This window comes from Oncorhynchus mykiss, chromosome 16 (assembly GCF_057628025.1).
Source record: "Oncorhynchus mykiss isolate SJ-2025 chromosome 16, ASM5762802v1, whole genome shotgun sequence".
Lineage (NCBI taxonomy): Eukaryota > Metazoa > Chordata > Actinopteri > Salmoniformes > Salmonidae > Oncorhynchus > Oncorhynchus mykiss.
This window is the reverse complement of record NC_143037.1, coordinates 29,139,493-29,156,871: the sequence shown is the minus strand read 5'-3', so window position 1 is coordinate 29,156,871 and position 17,379 is coordinate 29,139,493. Positions and strand designations below refer to the sequence as shown.

Genomic DNA, 17,379 nt, shown 5'->3' with positions numbered 1-17,379 from the left:
AAGAAGCATCTCAAGGTCCTGGAGTGACCTAGCCAGTCTCCAGACCTGAAACCAATAGAAAATCTTTGGAGGGAGCTGAAAGTCCGTATTGCCCAGCGACAGCCCCGAAACCTGAAGGATCTGGAGAAGGTCTGTATGGAGGAGTGGGCCAAAATCCCTGCTGCAGTGTGTGAAAACCTGGACAAGAACTACAGGAAACGTATGATCTCTGTAATTGTAAACAAAGGTTTCTGTACCAAATATTAAGTTTTGCTTTTCTGATGTATCAAATACTTATGTCATGCAATGAAATGCAAATTAATTACTTTAAAATCATACAATGTGATTTTCTGGATTTTTGTTTTAGATTCCGTCTCTCACAGTTGAAGTGTACTTATTATAAAAATGACAGACCTCTACATGCTTTGTAAGTAGGAAAACCTGCAAAATCAGCAGTGTATCAAATACTTGTTCTCCCCACTGTATGTACAGTGGCAAGAAAAATAATGTGAACCCTTTGGAATTACCTGGTTTTCTGCATAAATTGGTTATTAAATGTGATCTGATCTTCATCTAAATAAAAAAAAATGACAGTTTGCTTAAACTAATAACACACAAACAATTATATGTTTCCATGTCTTTAATGAACACACAGTGTAAACATTCACAGTGTAGGGTGGAAAAAGTATGTGAACCCTTGGATTTAAAAACTCGTTGACCCTCCTTTGGCAGCAATCAACTCAACCAAACGTTGTCTGTAGCTGCAGACCAGACCTGCACAATTGTCTGGAGGAATTTTGGATCATTCATTTATACAAAACTGTTTCAGTTCAGCAATATTCTTAGGATGTCTGGTGTGAACTGCTCTCGAGGTCCTGCCACAGTATTTAAAATCGGGTTTAGGTCAGGACTCTGACTGGCCCACTCCAGAAGGCGTATTTTCTTCCATTGAAGCCATTCTCTTGTTGATTTACTTCTGTGTTTTGCGTAGTTGTCCTGTTGCATCACCCAACGTCTGTTGAGCTTCAATTGGTGGACAGGTATCCTTACATTCTCCTGCAAAATGTCTTGATAAGCTTGGGAATGTATTTTTCCGTTGATGATAGCAAGCTGTCCAGGCCCTGAGGCAGCATAGCATCCCCAAACCATGATGCTCCCTCCACCGTACTTTACAGTTAGGATGAGGTTTTGATGTTGTTGTGCTGTGCCTTCCAGAGAATATTTTGCTAGAAGTGCTTTGAAAGATCCAGGTACTCCTTTGCGAACTTCAGACGTGCAGCAATGTTTTTTTTGGACAGCAGTGGCTTCTTCCGTGGTGTCCTCCTATGAACACCATGCTTGTTTAGTGTGTTACGTATTGTAGACTCGTCAATGTTAGGATGTTAGATGTTAGATGTTAGCATGTTCCAGATAATTCTGTAAGTCATTAGCTGACACTCTAGGATACTTCTTAACGTCTTATGGTATAGGGGACGCTTGCATCCCACTTGGCCAAAAGCCAGGGAAAATGCAGCGCGGCAAATTCAAATAAAATGATATAAAAATCTAACTAATTAAATCACACATGTAAGATACTAAATTAAAGCTATACTCGTTGTGAATCCAGCCAGCATGTCAGATTTTAAAAAGGCTTTTCGGCGAAAGCATAAGAAGCTATTATCTGATGATAGCACAACAGTAAACAAAGAGGGTAGCATATTTCAACCCTACACAAAACGCAGAAATAAAATATAAAACATGCCTTACCTTTGATGAGCTTCTTTTGTTGGCACTCCAATATGTCCCATAAACATCACAATTGGTCCTTTTGTTCGATTAATTCCGTCCATATATATCCAAAATGTCCATTTATTTGGCGCGTTTGATCCACAAAAAAACAGCTTCCAAATTGCACAACGTCACTACAAAATGTCTCAAAAATTGCCTGTAAACTTTGCCAAAACATTTCAAACTACTTTTGTAATACAACTTTAGTTATTTTTAAACGTTAATAATCAATCAAATTGAAGACGGGTCTATCTGTGTTCAATAGAGGAAGACATCAAACCAAGCTACTTTTCAAGTATTGCGCAACTCTCAACAGTGTTACACAGTTCCTAGATGGCCGCACTTCTTCATTGCACAAAGGAATAACCTCAACCAAATTCCAAAAGACTGGTGACATCCAGTGGAAGCGGTAGGAACTGAAAACAAGTTCCTAAGAAATATTGTTTCCCAATGAGAATCCCCTGAACAGACAGAGACCTCAAAAAGAAATTATGAACGGTTAGTCCTCTGGGTTTTGCCTGCTACATAAGTTCTGTTATACTCACAGACATGTTTCAAACAGTTTTAGAAACTTCAGAGTGTTTTCTATCCAAATCTACTAATAATATGCATATCTTTTATTCTTGGCATGAGAAGCAGGAATTTGAAATTGGGCACGCTATTTATTCAAAAGTGAAAATGCTGCCCCCTATACCTTAAGAAGGGATCCATAAGAGGATAAAGCTGAAAAGGGTTACAAAGCCTTGACGTTCATCACTCCACGGTAAGACAAATTGTCTATAAATGGAGAATGTTCAGCACTGTTGCTACTCTCCCTAGGAGTGGCCGTCCTGCAAGAGCACAGTGCAGAATGCTCAATGAGGTTAACTTCTCTAGGGTAGGGGGCAGCATATGGAATTTTGGATGAAACGCATGCCCAAATTAAACTGCCTTGTACTCAGGCCCAGAAGATAGGATATGCATATAATTGTAGATTTGGATGGAAAACTCTCTAAAGTTTCCAAAACTGTTAAAATAGTGTCTGTGAGTATAACAGAACTGATTTCGCAGGCGAAAACCTGAGAAAAATCCAGTCAGATAAGTAAGATTTTTGATTTTTTTTTTCTATTCAATGCCATTACAGTTCCTATGCCTTCCACTAGATGTCAACAGTCTTTAGAAATTGTTTCAGGCTTTTATTCTGAAAAATTAGGGAGTAAGAGCAGTCTGGATGAGTGGACCCTGCCGTGTCACAGAGCTTTTTCATGCGTGCGACCGAGAGTGCCTTTCTTGTTTACCTTTTATATTGACAACGTTATTGTCCGGTTGAGATATTATCGATTATTTAGGCTAAAAACAACCTGAGGATTGAATATAAACATCGTTTGAAATGTTTCTATGAACTTTACGAATACAAGTTCGGTTTTTGTCTGCCTGTTGTGACTGCGTTTGAGCCTGTGGATTACTGAAGAAAACGCGCAAACAAAACAAAGGTTTTTGGATACAAAGAGAAACTTTATCGAACAAAAGGGACATTTATTGAATAAATGAATGTCTTCTGAGTACAACCATATGAAGATCATCAAAGGTAAGTGATTAATTTTATCTCTATTTCTGACTTGTGTAACTCTTCTACTTAGCTGGTTACTGTTTGTAATGATTTGTCTGCTGGGCGATGTTCTTTAAAATCTGACACCATGGTTGGATTCACAAGAAGTTCATATTTAAATCTATGTAAAATAGTTGTATCTTTTCTGAATTTTTATAATGAGTATTTCTGTATTTGAATTTGGCGCTCTGCAATCTCACTGGATGTTGGCCAGGTGGGACGCTAGCGTCCCACATACCCTTGAGAGGTTAACCTCTTGGTGTTAGTGGGAAGTATTTTCATTTTTGGAAAAAAAAGTTCCCATTTTAAACGGGATATTTCGTCAGGAAAAGATGCTAGAATATGCATATAATTTACAGCTTTGGATAGAAAACACTCTAACGTTTCCAATACTGTAAAGATATTGTCTGTGAGTATAACAGAACTGATGTTGCAGGCGAAAGCCTGAGAAAAATCCAATCTGGAAGTGCCCCAATGACTCGTTCCAATGACTCCCTATTCAGCTGTGAATGTACCATCAACGAGCTTACGCTTTCTACGTATTCTCCAAGGTGTCTACAGCATTGTGACGTAGTTTTACGCATTTCTGTTGAAGAATAGCCGTAGGCGGCCACATTGCACAAGTGGTCACATGGTGGCTCCGAGAGAGATTCTCGCGTAAAATACAGAGGTAGCCATTACTCCAATCGGTCCTAGTGAAAAACAAATTCTAATATCGAATAGATATTAGAAAAACACCTTGAGGATGGAATCTAAACAACGTTTGCCATGTTTCTGTCGATATTATGGAGCTAATTTGGAATATTTTTTCGGCGTTGTGGTGACTGCAATTTCCGGGCGATTTCTCAGCCAAACGTGAAGAACAAATGGATTTATTTCGCCTACAAAAATAATATTTGGGGAAAAAATGAACTTTGGCTGTCTACCTGGGAGTCTCGTGAGTGAAAACATCCGAAGTTCATCAAAGGTAAACGATTTAATTGGATTGCTTTTCTGATTTTCATGACAAGGTTGCCTGCTGCTAGCAAGGCATAATGCTATGCTAGGCTATGATAAACTTACACAAATGCTTGTCTAGCGTTGGCTGTAAAGCATATTTAGAAAATCTGAGATGACAGGCTGATTAACAAAAGGCTAAGCTGTGTTTCAATATATTGCACTTGTGATTTTCATGAATAGGAATATTTTCTAGGAAGATTTATGTCCGTTGTGTTATGCTAATTAGTCAACGGTCCCGTTCACGGGATGGGGTGTCGCTACAGGTTAAGCGCGAATTCGGCTAGAATCCCGTTAGCGGGATTGATTTGTCAACATCCAGTGAAATTGTAGCGCGCCAAATTCAAACTACAGAAATATCGATATTTAACCTTCACAAAAATATAAGGGTAATACATAAAAATAAAGCTTAACTTCTTGTTTATCCAGCCGCTGTGTCAGATTTCAAAAAGGCTTAACGGCGAAAGCAAACCATGCAATTATCTGAGGACAGCGCCCCGCATACAAACACATGAAAAACATATTTCAACAAGGCAGGTGCGACACAAAAGTCAGAAATAGCCATATAACAAATGCCTTACCTTTGAAGATCTTCTTTTTTTTGCAATCTCAAATGTCTCAGTGACACAATGAATGGTCGTTTTGTTCGATAAATTCCTTCTTTATATCTATATTTATATATATGGCGCGTTTGATTCAGAAATACATTGGTTCCAACATGACTACAAAGTATGTAATAAGTTACCTGAAAACTTGGTTCAAACATTTCAAACAACGTTCCTAATCCAACCCCAGGTATCCTAAAATGTAAATAAACGAAAACATTTAAGACTGAATAAACTGTTTCTAATACCGGATAAAAACAATGTGAAGCGCGCTCCAGTTCACGCGCAACAAAAGACTAAAGCCCTTCAGAGTGACACCAACAAAGAACAGCCCTACTTCTTAATTTCTCAAAAGAAAAACATCGAACAATTCTAAAGACTGTTTACATCTAGTGGAGGCCATAGAAACTGCAATCTGGGCCCTAATAAATCAGGTCTCCCATAGAAAACCACTGGAAAACACAGTGACCTCAAAAAATGTTTTCCCTGGATGGATTGTGCTCGGGGTTTCGCCTGCCAAATCAGTTTTGTTATACTCACGGACATTATTCTAACAGTTCTAGAAACTTCAGAGTGTTCTCTATCCAAATCTACTAATTATATGCATATCCTAGCTTCTGGGCCTGAGTAGCAGGCAGTTTACTTTGGGCACACTTTTCATCCGGACGTGAAAATACTGCCCCCTATCCCAGAGAGGATTTATTTATGCAAGTCAACAATTCTTCATCTTAGGTCTTCTGAGATCTCTTTGTTTGGGGCATGGTTCACATCAGGCAATGCTTCTTGTGAATAGCAAACTCAAAATGTGTGAGTATTCTTAATAGGGCAGGGAAGCTCTAACCAACATCTCCAATCTCGTCTCATTGATTGGACTCCAGGTTAGCTGACTCCTAACTCCAATTAGCTTTTGGATAAGTCATTAGCCTAGGGGTTCACATACTTTTTCCAACCTACACTGTAGATTTTTTAATGATGTATTTAACATAGACCAGAAAAATACAATAAAATGTGTGTTATTAGTTTAAGCACACTGTGTTTGTCTATTGTTGTGACTAAGATGAAGATCATGTTATGACTAATTTATGCAGAAAACCAGGTAATTCCAAAGGGTTCACATACTTTTTCAGGCCACTGTAAATAGTGCCAGACGTGCACTCAAACATATACAGTTGGCCTTGCTGTTATGATTTTAGTTGTCCTTGAGGTACCTTGTTTTTTTGCATTGTTGTTTTCTGTTTTCTTTTGACTTTTTTCTGATGAGTTCATTTTCTTGGTTGTTGGTGCATTGGGGATAGTTCTTGGGGGTGGGGAATGGAATTCATTTTATATGTATATATATATAAATGTCGTTCTGGGGGGTGACTTTGGTAGGGGTCTCAGATGATTGAGGGACAGCTGTGGGGAACTGTGAGGGGGATCTTGGAGGGTTCGCGTCCATTTTTTTTTGACCTAGTTGGAGTTCTGTCGACGTGCCCTTGAGCAGGGAGTTGACCATGGATGCTTCTGTGTGTTGCTCTAAATAGGAGTTTGTTGGATGACTGGTGGTGTTGTTGTTCAGAGGCTTCACTGCAAGTATATTGTATGTTTTGGATATTCAAATAAATAAAAAAAATGTATAAAAAAAACCGACACCAGGTCTGTTGGCATAACAGCGATTAGCCATAACAGAGATTTATTGGCAACAATCTGTTTCTGCACATTGCTAAAAGTGTCCCAGAATGAAGTCAATAATTATCCGATTTTCGGACAAAACCAACATCAAAATAAAAGTGCTAAGCAACACTTGATTTAAAGTGTGCATAAATGCTCTGCACATCAAATTTGAGATCAGAATTCTAAGACCGACAGTATTCAATTCAACACTTTTTTAGACATTATACTGTATGTGACCCACCGAAATAGTGTTAACCTAACACTTTTCAAAGTGTTCACAAACTGGGTGTTGCAAATTACAACTTAAATGAACACTTTATTTGAGTTGGGTGTGGGTTTATCATTGTATGTTGTAAAGCTGTATTTGCATATTTCCCAGCATGCCTTTCAAGTGAATGTGAAATATAATCACCCATGATTGTGTTTATTAGTGACAAAGATATTATTGTTGCATTCAATAACTTCTAGTCATGAAGCCTTCACCAAGTCACTGCCTCAGTGATTATGTTTGAATTAAACTTAAACCCTTTATTATCATACAGTGTTGTCAGAACATGGTCACACACCTTTTTAAAATGTTGTTGTGTTACCTGAATTTAAAATGGATTCAATTGCAATGTTATGTCACTGGCCTACACACAATACCCCATAATGTCAAAGTGGAATAATGTTTTTGAAATGTTTACAAATTAATAAAAAATGCAAAGCTGAAATGTCTTGAGTCAATTATTCAACCTCTGTTATGGCAAGCATAAATAAGTCCAGGAGAAAACATTTGCATAACAAGTCACTTGCATGGACTCTGTGTGTAATAATAGTGTTTAACCCCCTAGTTACATAACAAAAAAAGCATCAACAAAATCTGTCAGTTTAAGCAAGAGATATCAAGGTTTTTTGCATTTGATGCTTCCAAATCCATTGCATTTGCCAGGTGGCAAACCTAGAGCGATGTTTGTCAGACCATGAGACATCCCAAAAAACATCTGTAGCGTTCAAACGGTTGGACCTACAAAGTATTATGACCACTCTGTGGAAAGGGAGACTCACGAACACGATGGCAATTTGCTTTAAAATACCCACAAGTGTCATAGGACTTGTCTGAAGGTAACCGGCACAGGTTTAAAAAAACGAATGAAAGTATGAAGGTAGTTTTGTGCTTACCCCAAAAAGGGGTTAAATACTGTATGTGTAAAAAAGGACAGATACTTCAAGACCTTGTTTCTTAAGTAAACATGTTTTACTGTCCTTTTTGACATTATGAATGTGTCATTCAATGCATTTCTATGGGCTTTAGTAGTAAAATGCCTAAATCAATATTTTATCAAATGATTTGTAGAACCCTTTCTACAAAGGGTTCTAAATGGAACCCAAAATGGTTCTACCTGGAACCAAAAAGGGCTCTACCTGGAACCAAAAAAGGTTTCTCCTTTGGGGACAGCCGAAGATCCCTTTGGAACCCTTTTTTTGAGTGTGTAGAATCAACACTCACAACTCTTTTGACCTGAGAGCCAAGATTTTAACACTTACAAATTTGCTGTGTGGGGATTTGAACTTGCAACCTTTTTGGGAACTGTCAGGGCTTGGACTCTACAAGGTGTCGAAAGCGTTCCACAGGGATGCTGGCCCATGTTGACTCCAATGCATCCCACAGTTGTGCCAAGTTGGCTGAATGTCCTTCGGGTGGTGGACCATTCTTGAAACACACAGGAAACTGTTAAGCATGAAAAACCCAGCAGCGTTTCAGTTCTTGACACATTCAAACCAGTGTGCCTAGCATCTACTACCATACCCATTCAAAGGCACATCAATATTTTGTCTTGCCCATTCAACCTCTTAATAGCACACGTACACAATACATGTCTCAATTGTCTCCAGGCTTAAAAATCCTTCTTTAACCTGTCTCCTCCCCTTCATATACACTGAATGAAATGGAGGCTTTAACAAGTGACATCAATAAGGGATCATAGCTTTCACCTTGATTCACCTGGTCAACCTATATCATGGAAAGCTAAGGTGGTCCTAATGTTTTTTTACACTCAGTGTATCTCCACACAGTCTATAAATAAGAGGAAACAGGCCTAATGAGCAGCATTTCATGGCATAAAAGAAAAACATGATGAAGAGAGGAAAAATAGGATGGTTATTCATAACCATCACAGCAGTAAAGAACCCTTCCTGATATGCAAATAATCATTTGGTGAAAATGGTTACACATATACCCCTCACCCCTGACAAATAGTGTACTTATCTTAAATATACGGTTGAAGTCGAAAGTTTACATACACTTAGGTTGGAGTCATTAAAACTAGTTTTTCAACCACTTCACTAATTTCTTGTTAACAAACTATAGTTTTGGCAAGTCGGTTAAGGCATCTACATTGTGACACAAGTCATTCTTCCAACATTTGTTTACAGACAGATTACTTCACTTATAATTCACTGTATAACAATTCCAGTGGGTCAGAAGTTACACTAAGTTGACTGTGCCTTTAAACAGCTTGGAAAATTCCAGAAAATGTTGTCATGGCTTTAGAAGCTTCTGATAGGCTAATTGACATCGTTTGAGTCAATTGGAGGTGTACCTGTGGAGGTATTTCAAGGCCTACCTTCAAACTCAGTGCCACTTTGCTTGACATCATGGGACAATCAAAAGAAATCAGCCAAGACCTCTGAAAAAAATTGTAGACCTCCACAAGTCTGGTTCATCCTTGGGAGCAATTTACCGCGTTCATCTGTACGCAATAGTACGCAAGTATAAACACCATGGGACCACGCAGCCGTCATACCGCTTAGGAAGGAGACGCGTTCTGTCTCCTAGAGAGGAACGTACTTTGGTGCAAAAAGTGCAAATCAATCCCAGAACAACAGCAAAGGACCTTGTACCCATTTCCTCCAGCATCTTCACAAAAGTATCTATATCCACAGTAAAATGAGTCAACATATCAACATAACCATTCTGCCTCTGAACAAGGCAGTTAACCCACTGTTCCTAGGCCATCATTGAAAATAAGAATTTGTTCTTAACTGACTTGCCTAGTTAAATAAAGGTAAAATAAAAATAACAAAAAATAAAAACCTGACAGGCCGCTCAGCAAGGAAGAAGCCACTGCTCCAAAACCGCCATAAAAAAAGCCCGACTACGGTTTGGAACTGCACATGGGGACAAAGAATGTACTTTTTGGAGAAATGTCCTCTGGTCTGATGAAACAAAAATAGAACTGTTTGGCCATAATGACCATCGTTATGTTTGGAGGAAAAAAGGGGAGGCTTGCAAGCCGAAGAACACCATCCCAACCGTGAAGCACGGGGGTGGCAGCATCATGTAGTGGGTGTGCTTTGCTGCAAGAGGGACTGGTGCACGACACAAAATAGATGGCATCACGAGGAAGGAAAATGATGTGGATATATTGAAGCAACATCTCAAGACATCAGTCAGGAAGTTAAAGCTTGGTCGCAAATGGGTCTTCCAAATGGACAATGACCCCAAGCATACTATACTTCCAATGTTGTGGCAAAATGGCTTAAGGACAACAAAATCAAAGTCTTGGAGTGGCCATCACAACGACCTGACCTCAATCCTATAAAAAAATCTGTGGGCAGAACTGAAAAGGCGTGTGCGACCATGGAGGCCTATAAACCTGACTCAGTTACACCAGCTCTGTCAGGAGGAATGGGCCAAAATTCACCCAACTTATTGTGGGAAGCTTGTGGAAGGCAACCCAAAACGTTTGACCCATGTTAAACAATTTAAAGGCAACGCTACTAAACATGAATTGAATGTAAATTTCTGACCCACTGGGAATGTGATGAAATAATAAAAGCTGAAATAAATCATTCCCTCTACTATTATTCTGACATTTCACATTCTTAAAATAAAGTGGTGATCCTAACTGACCTAAGACAGGGAATTTTTCCTCGGATTAAATGTCAGGAATTGTGAAAAACTGAGTTTAAAGGTTTTTGGCTAAGATGTATGTAAACATCTGACTTCAACTGTATTTAAACATCAAGGTAGAATACAATAAGAAAGGCTGGTTCTTTAATCTCACCTTTTGAAGCTGCAGGCCACACTGAGGCCTGGAGCAAGATTTAGACATCTGCCCAGAGGAGTTGATTCCACACTCCCTCAGGTTCCAGCTCTCAGAGAATTGCGTCTGTAGCTTTTCCCTCTGTCTCCTGCAGAGGGAGAGAGGCCATACCGAGTTAAATACAAAGCCCCCCCTTCAGCTTTCATGATCCTCAGATACAGTATGCCTACTGCACAGTATATTGCTCTGGGTTAGAGCTTTGTGTCCCTGGCTCTTGTACACTGATCCACTGTCTTTGAGCTGCATTCATGTCTTACAGGTGCCTCGTCACTGCTTGATGAGATTCTGTGGTCCAGATTATCCAGCTCTTTGTACGCACAGTCACAGGGTGCAAATCAAATGTGTGTAATAATTTCTATTGAACTGTTAACACTGCTTTAAACGGCACCCCTTTTGCTACATGGTGAATGTTGTCAATAACTATGGTAATATTCATCCTGTTCATTCCTCCCATGACAAGGCTCAATTATTTTGCAGCCATGTTAAATCATTTGTAATCAAGCAGCCAATGGATTATAGTGTTGGACGATTTAAGGCAAACCCTTCAATGTTCCAACGCCAGTAATGGCCGTTATACTATTGTTACATTGTAATAATTGCAGCGAGCCAGGTTAGTGGCGAAGGAAAGGTGCTCGGAGTGGAGAGGAAGAAGCAGTAAAGTGAAGGTTTAATCAAAGTGATGTTGCATAAAACTTATGTTAGGCACACAGGCATTTGTTTACACCGTGCTGTGAAATTTGAATGCTGATTGGTTAAAACCGCATTCCAGCCAGTGTCTATTCCACAAGTTACCACCGGCTAAATCTATGACGTTAAAATGCCTATTTACTTTGTTCCGTCTGACTGCTCAATCCACTCTCTCATCAGCCCAGCCAAGCAATTTATAAATTTGATCTACACTATAAAAAGCATCTAGACATTATCTTACATTTCCTTTAGACTAACATTTTGTTTTCAACAGCGGAGATTTGTATAAAACTTGCTCTCTGTCTCTGACATTTGCAACATTGTTTCAATATTTAAATTCTATCTCCAGCTGTCCCATAGTAAATAACGTGTTGGAAGTTGGGCAGACAGAGTTTCTCAGCTCAGCCAGGCATAATTTCTATGGATGTATACAAATAAATGTCAATTGAAAAAAGGTAAAATGAAATGAAGTGCAGCTAGTTTTCAATTTGTCCAGTTTCAGTTTGAAATGATTGTGTTAGCTGGGTTTATTGACTAGCTCCTTCTCTGAACAACAGCACCTCATTAGCTCATTGTTATGTTGGATGTATCCAAGTAAAGTCACTAGAAAACAGCTTAAACAAATGCAAATGCAGCTACTTTGCTGTTATTCTGGTGGACGTGACTGTTAACTGTAATTGGCTAGCTAGCAAGCAAAGGATAAGAACGCTGCCATTCAGTATGGTAATTGAACATTTAGAACGAACGACTGGGTCGCGTCCATAGATACAGAACAAAGAGACTGAACGACTCTTGCAACCGAACCGATAGAACGAATGACCAGTCGGCTTGGGTAGCAACCCTAGATTTGTAACCCAAGACTATATCTTGTGGAAAGATGAATTAGTATGAATACATTTCTCAAAATAACGTTTTTAATTAAAATGTCAATCATTATCATCATTTGAATATGTTGGTATCCCATTGATAAGATCCAACCTCATGCAAATTTCAGCAATGCGACTTTATGATAACTGAGTAGACAGCTTAAGCAGCTTAACAGTAACACTGCTGGATAGGCTACCACTAAAATGCTGTTGTGCATGCTTTTCGGAAGAAAATCACATGATGGGAGATTTTGGTGATAAAGTAGTGGCAGGTAGTGAGCGATGTGAATTGACAGAAAGAGACATACACTGGTTTGAAACCTTTTTTGGTTTCCAACTGCACTTGTGTTAACAGCAGTTTACAAACTGCATAAAATAAAATATATAGAAAAACTCAGATATAATGCATCAGAATGTACCTATGGTTATTGTTGAGGATGAGTACATCACTTTGATTAAACGTACATTTCAAAACACAAGAATGCTCTCTTTTGTCATATTTCTAAGTACAGCATCAATGAACTGGAACCTAAGGCTGCAGTTACACAACACAACTTGCACACAATTTTAGTTATAGTTGCAGGCTGCATGTGACATAATCTCAAGCAAATTTTTCTGCTACATGAAGCAACTCAAGCACAAACAAAATTCCAGGCAATAGCCAATCAAAGTGAAGCTGCTTCTGTCATATTGTTTGAGTATTCTAAACTAACCCCATGTCATCTGCTGCAGTACAGTGATTTCACAAATTATTTGTTTATCCAACCGTTTCGTTATTGTTATAGGATTGATTTAGACAAAATGCTGGCTGCACAGTTTAGCTAGCTAGAAAAAATGAAATTGCCAACCAATGTTCCCTCTAATTTTTTTTTCAGGACTGAGCAAATTTCAGGCCTGCTCCGATGCATTCTGCCTAGTACAGCATCTCTTGCATAGTTCGTTTTGTATTGGTATGTTGCATTGAAAGTGTCTAATATTGTGCTGATTCGATCACAATTTCCACAGTAAAGGGAAACGTTGATAGTGTTAACCAACTATTTTCTGAGTGAAGATCACCTTGAGTCAAAATGCAATTCTCACAGTATCAACTTTGCTGTAGCTTTTTTTTATGCCTGCTACTTTACTGCAGACACGGTCATTTAACTTATTAAAAATAAAAAACTGAAATATTACATGTACTTAATGAAGTATTCAGACCCTTTACTCAGTACTTTGTTGAAGCATCTTTGGCAGCAATTACAGCCTCCAGTCTTCATGGGTATGACTCTACAAGCTTGGCACAACTGTATTTGAGGGGGTTCTCCCATTCATCTCTGCAGATCCTCTCAAGCTCTGTCAGGTTGGATGGGGAGTGTTGCTGCACAGCTATTTTCAGGTCTCTACAGCGATGTTTGATCAGGTTTAAGTCCGAGCTCTGGCTGGCCCACTGAAGGACATTCAGAGAATTGTCCTGAAGCCACTCCTGCATTGTCTTGGCTGTGTGCTTAGGCTATTCCATGCAACAATTTGCCAAGAAACTGAAGATCTCGTACAACGCTGTGTACTACTCCCTTCACAGAACAGCGCAAGCTGGCTCTAACCAGAATACAAAGAGGAGTGGGAGGCCCCGGTGCACAACTGAGCAAGAGGACAAGTACATTAGAGTGTCTAGTTTGAGAAACAGACGCCTCACAAGTCCTCAACAGGCAGCTTCATTAAATAGTACCCGCAAAACACCAGTCTCAACGTCAACAGTGAGGAGGCAACTCCGGGATGCTGGCCTTCTGGCTTGGTTTTTGCTCTGACATGCGTTGTCAATTGTGGGACCTTATATAGACAGGTGTGTACCTTTCCAAATCGTGTCCAATCAATTGAATTTACCACAGGTGGACTCCAATCAAGTTGTAGAAACATCTCAAGGATGACCAATGGAAACAGGATGCCCCTGAGCTCAATTTCGAGTCTCATAGCAAGGGGTCTGCATACTTATGTAAATATGTCATAGAGTATGTTTGTGAAACTACAACTACATATTTACTGACTGTGATTTTTATTTGAATGTTGCGTTTTGTATTTGTTAACCTCTTTTGTTTGTGACTTGCTACTTACAGTGGGGCAAAAAAAGTATTTAGCCAGCCACCAATTGTGCAAGTTCTCCCACTTAAAAAGATGAGAGATTCCTGTAATTTTCATCATAGGTACACTTCAACTATGACAGACAAAATGAAAAAGAAAATCCAGAAAATCACATTGTAGGATTTTTAATGAATTTATTTGCAAATTATGGTGGAAATACCTACTTTGTCTGTCATAGTGTACCTGTGATGAAAATTACAGGCCTCTCTCATCTTTTTAAGTGGGAGAACTTGCACAATTGGTGGCTGACTAAATACGTTTTTTGCCCCACTGTATGTGTATGCAACCAATACAGTTTCATGTGATTTGATTGTTTCCTCTCTGTCTTGGTCTTCGCCTGTGTCCACATACTCCCTTGCGTTTTGTGAACTTCATTCTGACGTTGCAGTACATGGTTATGAAATGCTGTTCATAGTATGCCGTCTTTCCCAAAAGTATGTGGCAGTGTCCACACTCTTTCATGGGCCAAGCCCTGGGTTTGAGAACGTTTGCCTTTCGATTTGACATGATAGCTACAGATTTTTTTTCTTCAGCCAATTGTCAAAAAAGAATATGTGAGGCAGATATATTTTATGTAGAATTACCAATACCTACTTTGAGAGATAATTGCAGATCTGTGCAACCAGAGCCAAAGATGGTGGATGTCTTATACATCTTACACAATCCTTTCACAATTGAAACTAGATGGTAACTTTACAACTAAAGTTATGGGACTTACATTAGTTCTTGAAAAGTATTTTTGTGGTAATGGAAAGAAGTTTAAAAAGTTTGACTTTACAATATAAAGCAAAGGAGTTACAAATAGTCAAAGTTAAATTTAGTAAAATAATTGGTCTCATTACTTTGACAGATTACTATATTCGTAATTCTTCTTTATTTTGTATCCCTTTCGGGAAATTTGTCTTGCATCTCAACAAACCACAGCACAGCATCATCACATAAGTGTATAAATACACAAATCAACCACAAAAATCAACCTTATTACATTGGATTGTGGGGCACTTAGATCACAAAAATGCCTAAACTACAGTTGTTGCGTGTGAAAACTGAAAGAAGAAAGAAATAGGACTGTCACACCCTGACCTTAGAGAGCCTTTTTTATTCTCTATTTGGTTAGGTCAGGGTGTGGGCAAATCTATGTTTCTATTTGTTTGTTGGCCTAGTATGGTTCCCAATCAGAGGCAGCTGTTTATCGTTGTCTCTGATTGGGGATCATACTTAGGCAGCCCTTTTTCCCACCTTAGATTGTGAGATCTTTTTATTGTATTGTTGCTGTTTAGCACTACAGAGCTTTACGTTAGTTTGTATTTGTTGTTTTTTCTTGGTGTATATTAATAAAGGAATTATGTACGCCTACCACGTTGCACCGTGGTCCGATCCTTCAAACAACGAGCGTAACAGAAGATCCCACCACAAACGGACCAAGCAGCGTGGTCAGGAGGAGAGGACACGAGGAAACCCGAGAGGCAGCCCCAAAACAATTTTTGGGGGAGGCAGATGACGTGAGCGTCGGTGCTGAGGGGTGAGTCCGAGACCGAGGAGGAATTCTTGGACCGTTTGAGCGAGGAGTGGTTGGCAGTGGAGAGGGACGAAAGAGTTTGGAGGGGTTGGAGTCTGGAGCAAGACAGTCGCTTTGAGGAGTGTGTGACCCTTCAGGGACCGTGCTTTGCTGTTACACGTACTGTGTCTCCGGTACGCATCCATAGCCCAGTGCGTGCTGTGTCAGCGCCCCATAGTTGCCGGGCTAGAATGAGGATCCAACCAGGGCGGGTTGTGCCAGCTCTGCGCTCCAGACTTCCAGTGCGTCTCCACGGCCCAGTGTATCCAGCGTCGGCTCTACGCACCGTGTCGCCAGTGTGCCTTCACAGCCCAGTGCGTCCTGTGCCAGCGCCCCGCACTTGCCGGGTTAAAGTGAGCATCCAGCCAGGACGGGTTATGCCAGCTCTGCGCTCCAGACCTCTGGTGCGTCTCCACGGCCCAGTATATCCTGTGCCAGCTCCTCGCACCCGGTCTCCTGTGCGTCTTCCCAACCTGGTAAGCCCTCTGCCAGCTCTACGCACCAGGCCTCCAGTGCGTCTCTCCAGCCCGGTGTGTCCTGTGCCAGCTCTACGCATCCGGCCTCCAGTGGTGATCCATGGCCCAAAGCCTCCAGTGATGATCCATGGCACGAAACTTCCAGTGATGATCCATGGCACAAAGCCTCCAGTGATGATCCATGGCACGAAGCCTCCAGTGATGATCCACAGTCCGAAACCTCCAGTGAGGATCCACAGTCCGGAGCCTCCAGTGAGGATCCACAGTCCGGAGCCTTCAGCGACAGTCTGCAACCTAGAGCCTTCAGCGGGGGTTCCCAGTCCAGAGCCACCAGCGACGGTCCCAAGTCCGGAGCCTCCAGCGACGGTCCCCAGTCCGGAGCCTTCAGCGACAGTCTGCAACCTAGAGCCTTCAGCGGGGGTTCCCAAGTCCGGAGCCTCCAGCGACGGTCCCAAGTCCGGAGCCTCCAGCGACTGTCCCCAGTCCGGAGCCTGCAACGACGGTCCCCAGTCCGGAGCCTGCAGCGACGGTCCCCAGTCTGGAGCCTCCAGAGACGGTTCCCAGTCCGGAGTCCGCGACAACAATCTACGGTCCGGAGTCCGCGACAACGATCTACGGTCCGGAGTCTGCGACAACAATCTACGGTCCGGAATCCCCGGCTACAATCTCCGCACCAGAGGTGCCACCCAAGTGGGGGGAGCCTCAAGCGGAGCGGGGTCTGCGTCCCGCACCGGAGCCTTCACTGAGATGAGATTCCCACCCGGACCCTCCCCTATAGGTTCAGGTTTGCGGCCGGAGTCCAAACATTGGGGGGGTGGTACTGTTACACCCTGACCTTAGAGAGCCTTTTTTGTTCTCTATTTGGTTAAGTCAGGGTGTGACTTGGGTGGAAAATCTATGTTTCTATTTCTTTGTTGGCCTAGTATGGTTCCCAATCAGAGGCAGCTGTCTATCGTTGTCTCTGATTGGGGATCATACTTAGGCAGCCCTTTTTCCCACCT

The 17,379-nt window shown here is 40.9% G+C and overlaps 1 protein-coding gene across 1 annotated transcript in view; it reads right to left on the bottom strand.

Annotated features, from left to right (window-relative positions):
* Positions 1 to 17,379, bottom strand: part of nrg3b (neuregulin 3b) — a 429,951-nt gene that overhangs the window by 22,950 nt on the left and 389,622 nt on the right. Inside the window, exon 6 of the mRNA XM_021565559.3 lies at positions 10,638 to 10,764. Within this exon, the coding sequence (XP_021421234.2) occupies positions 10,638 to 10,764 (127 nt within the window). The remainder of the gene's footprint in view (positions 1 to 10,637; positions 10,765 to 17,379) is intronic.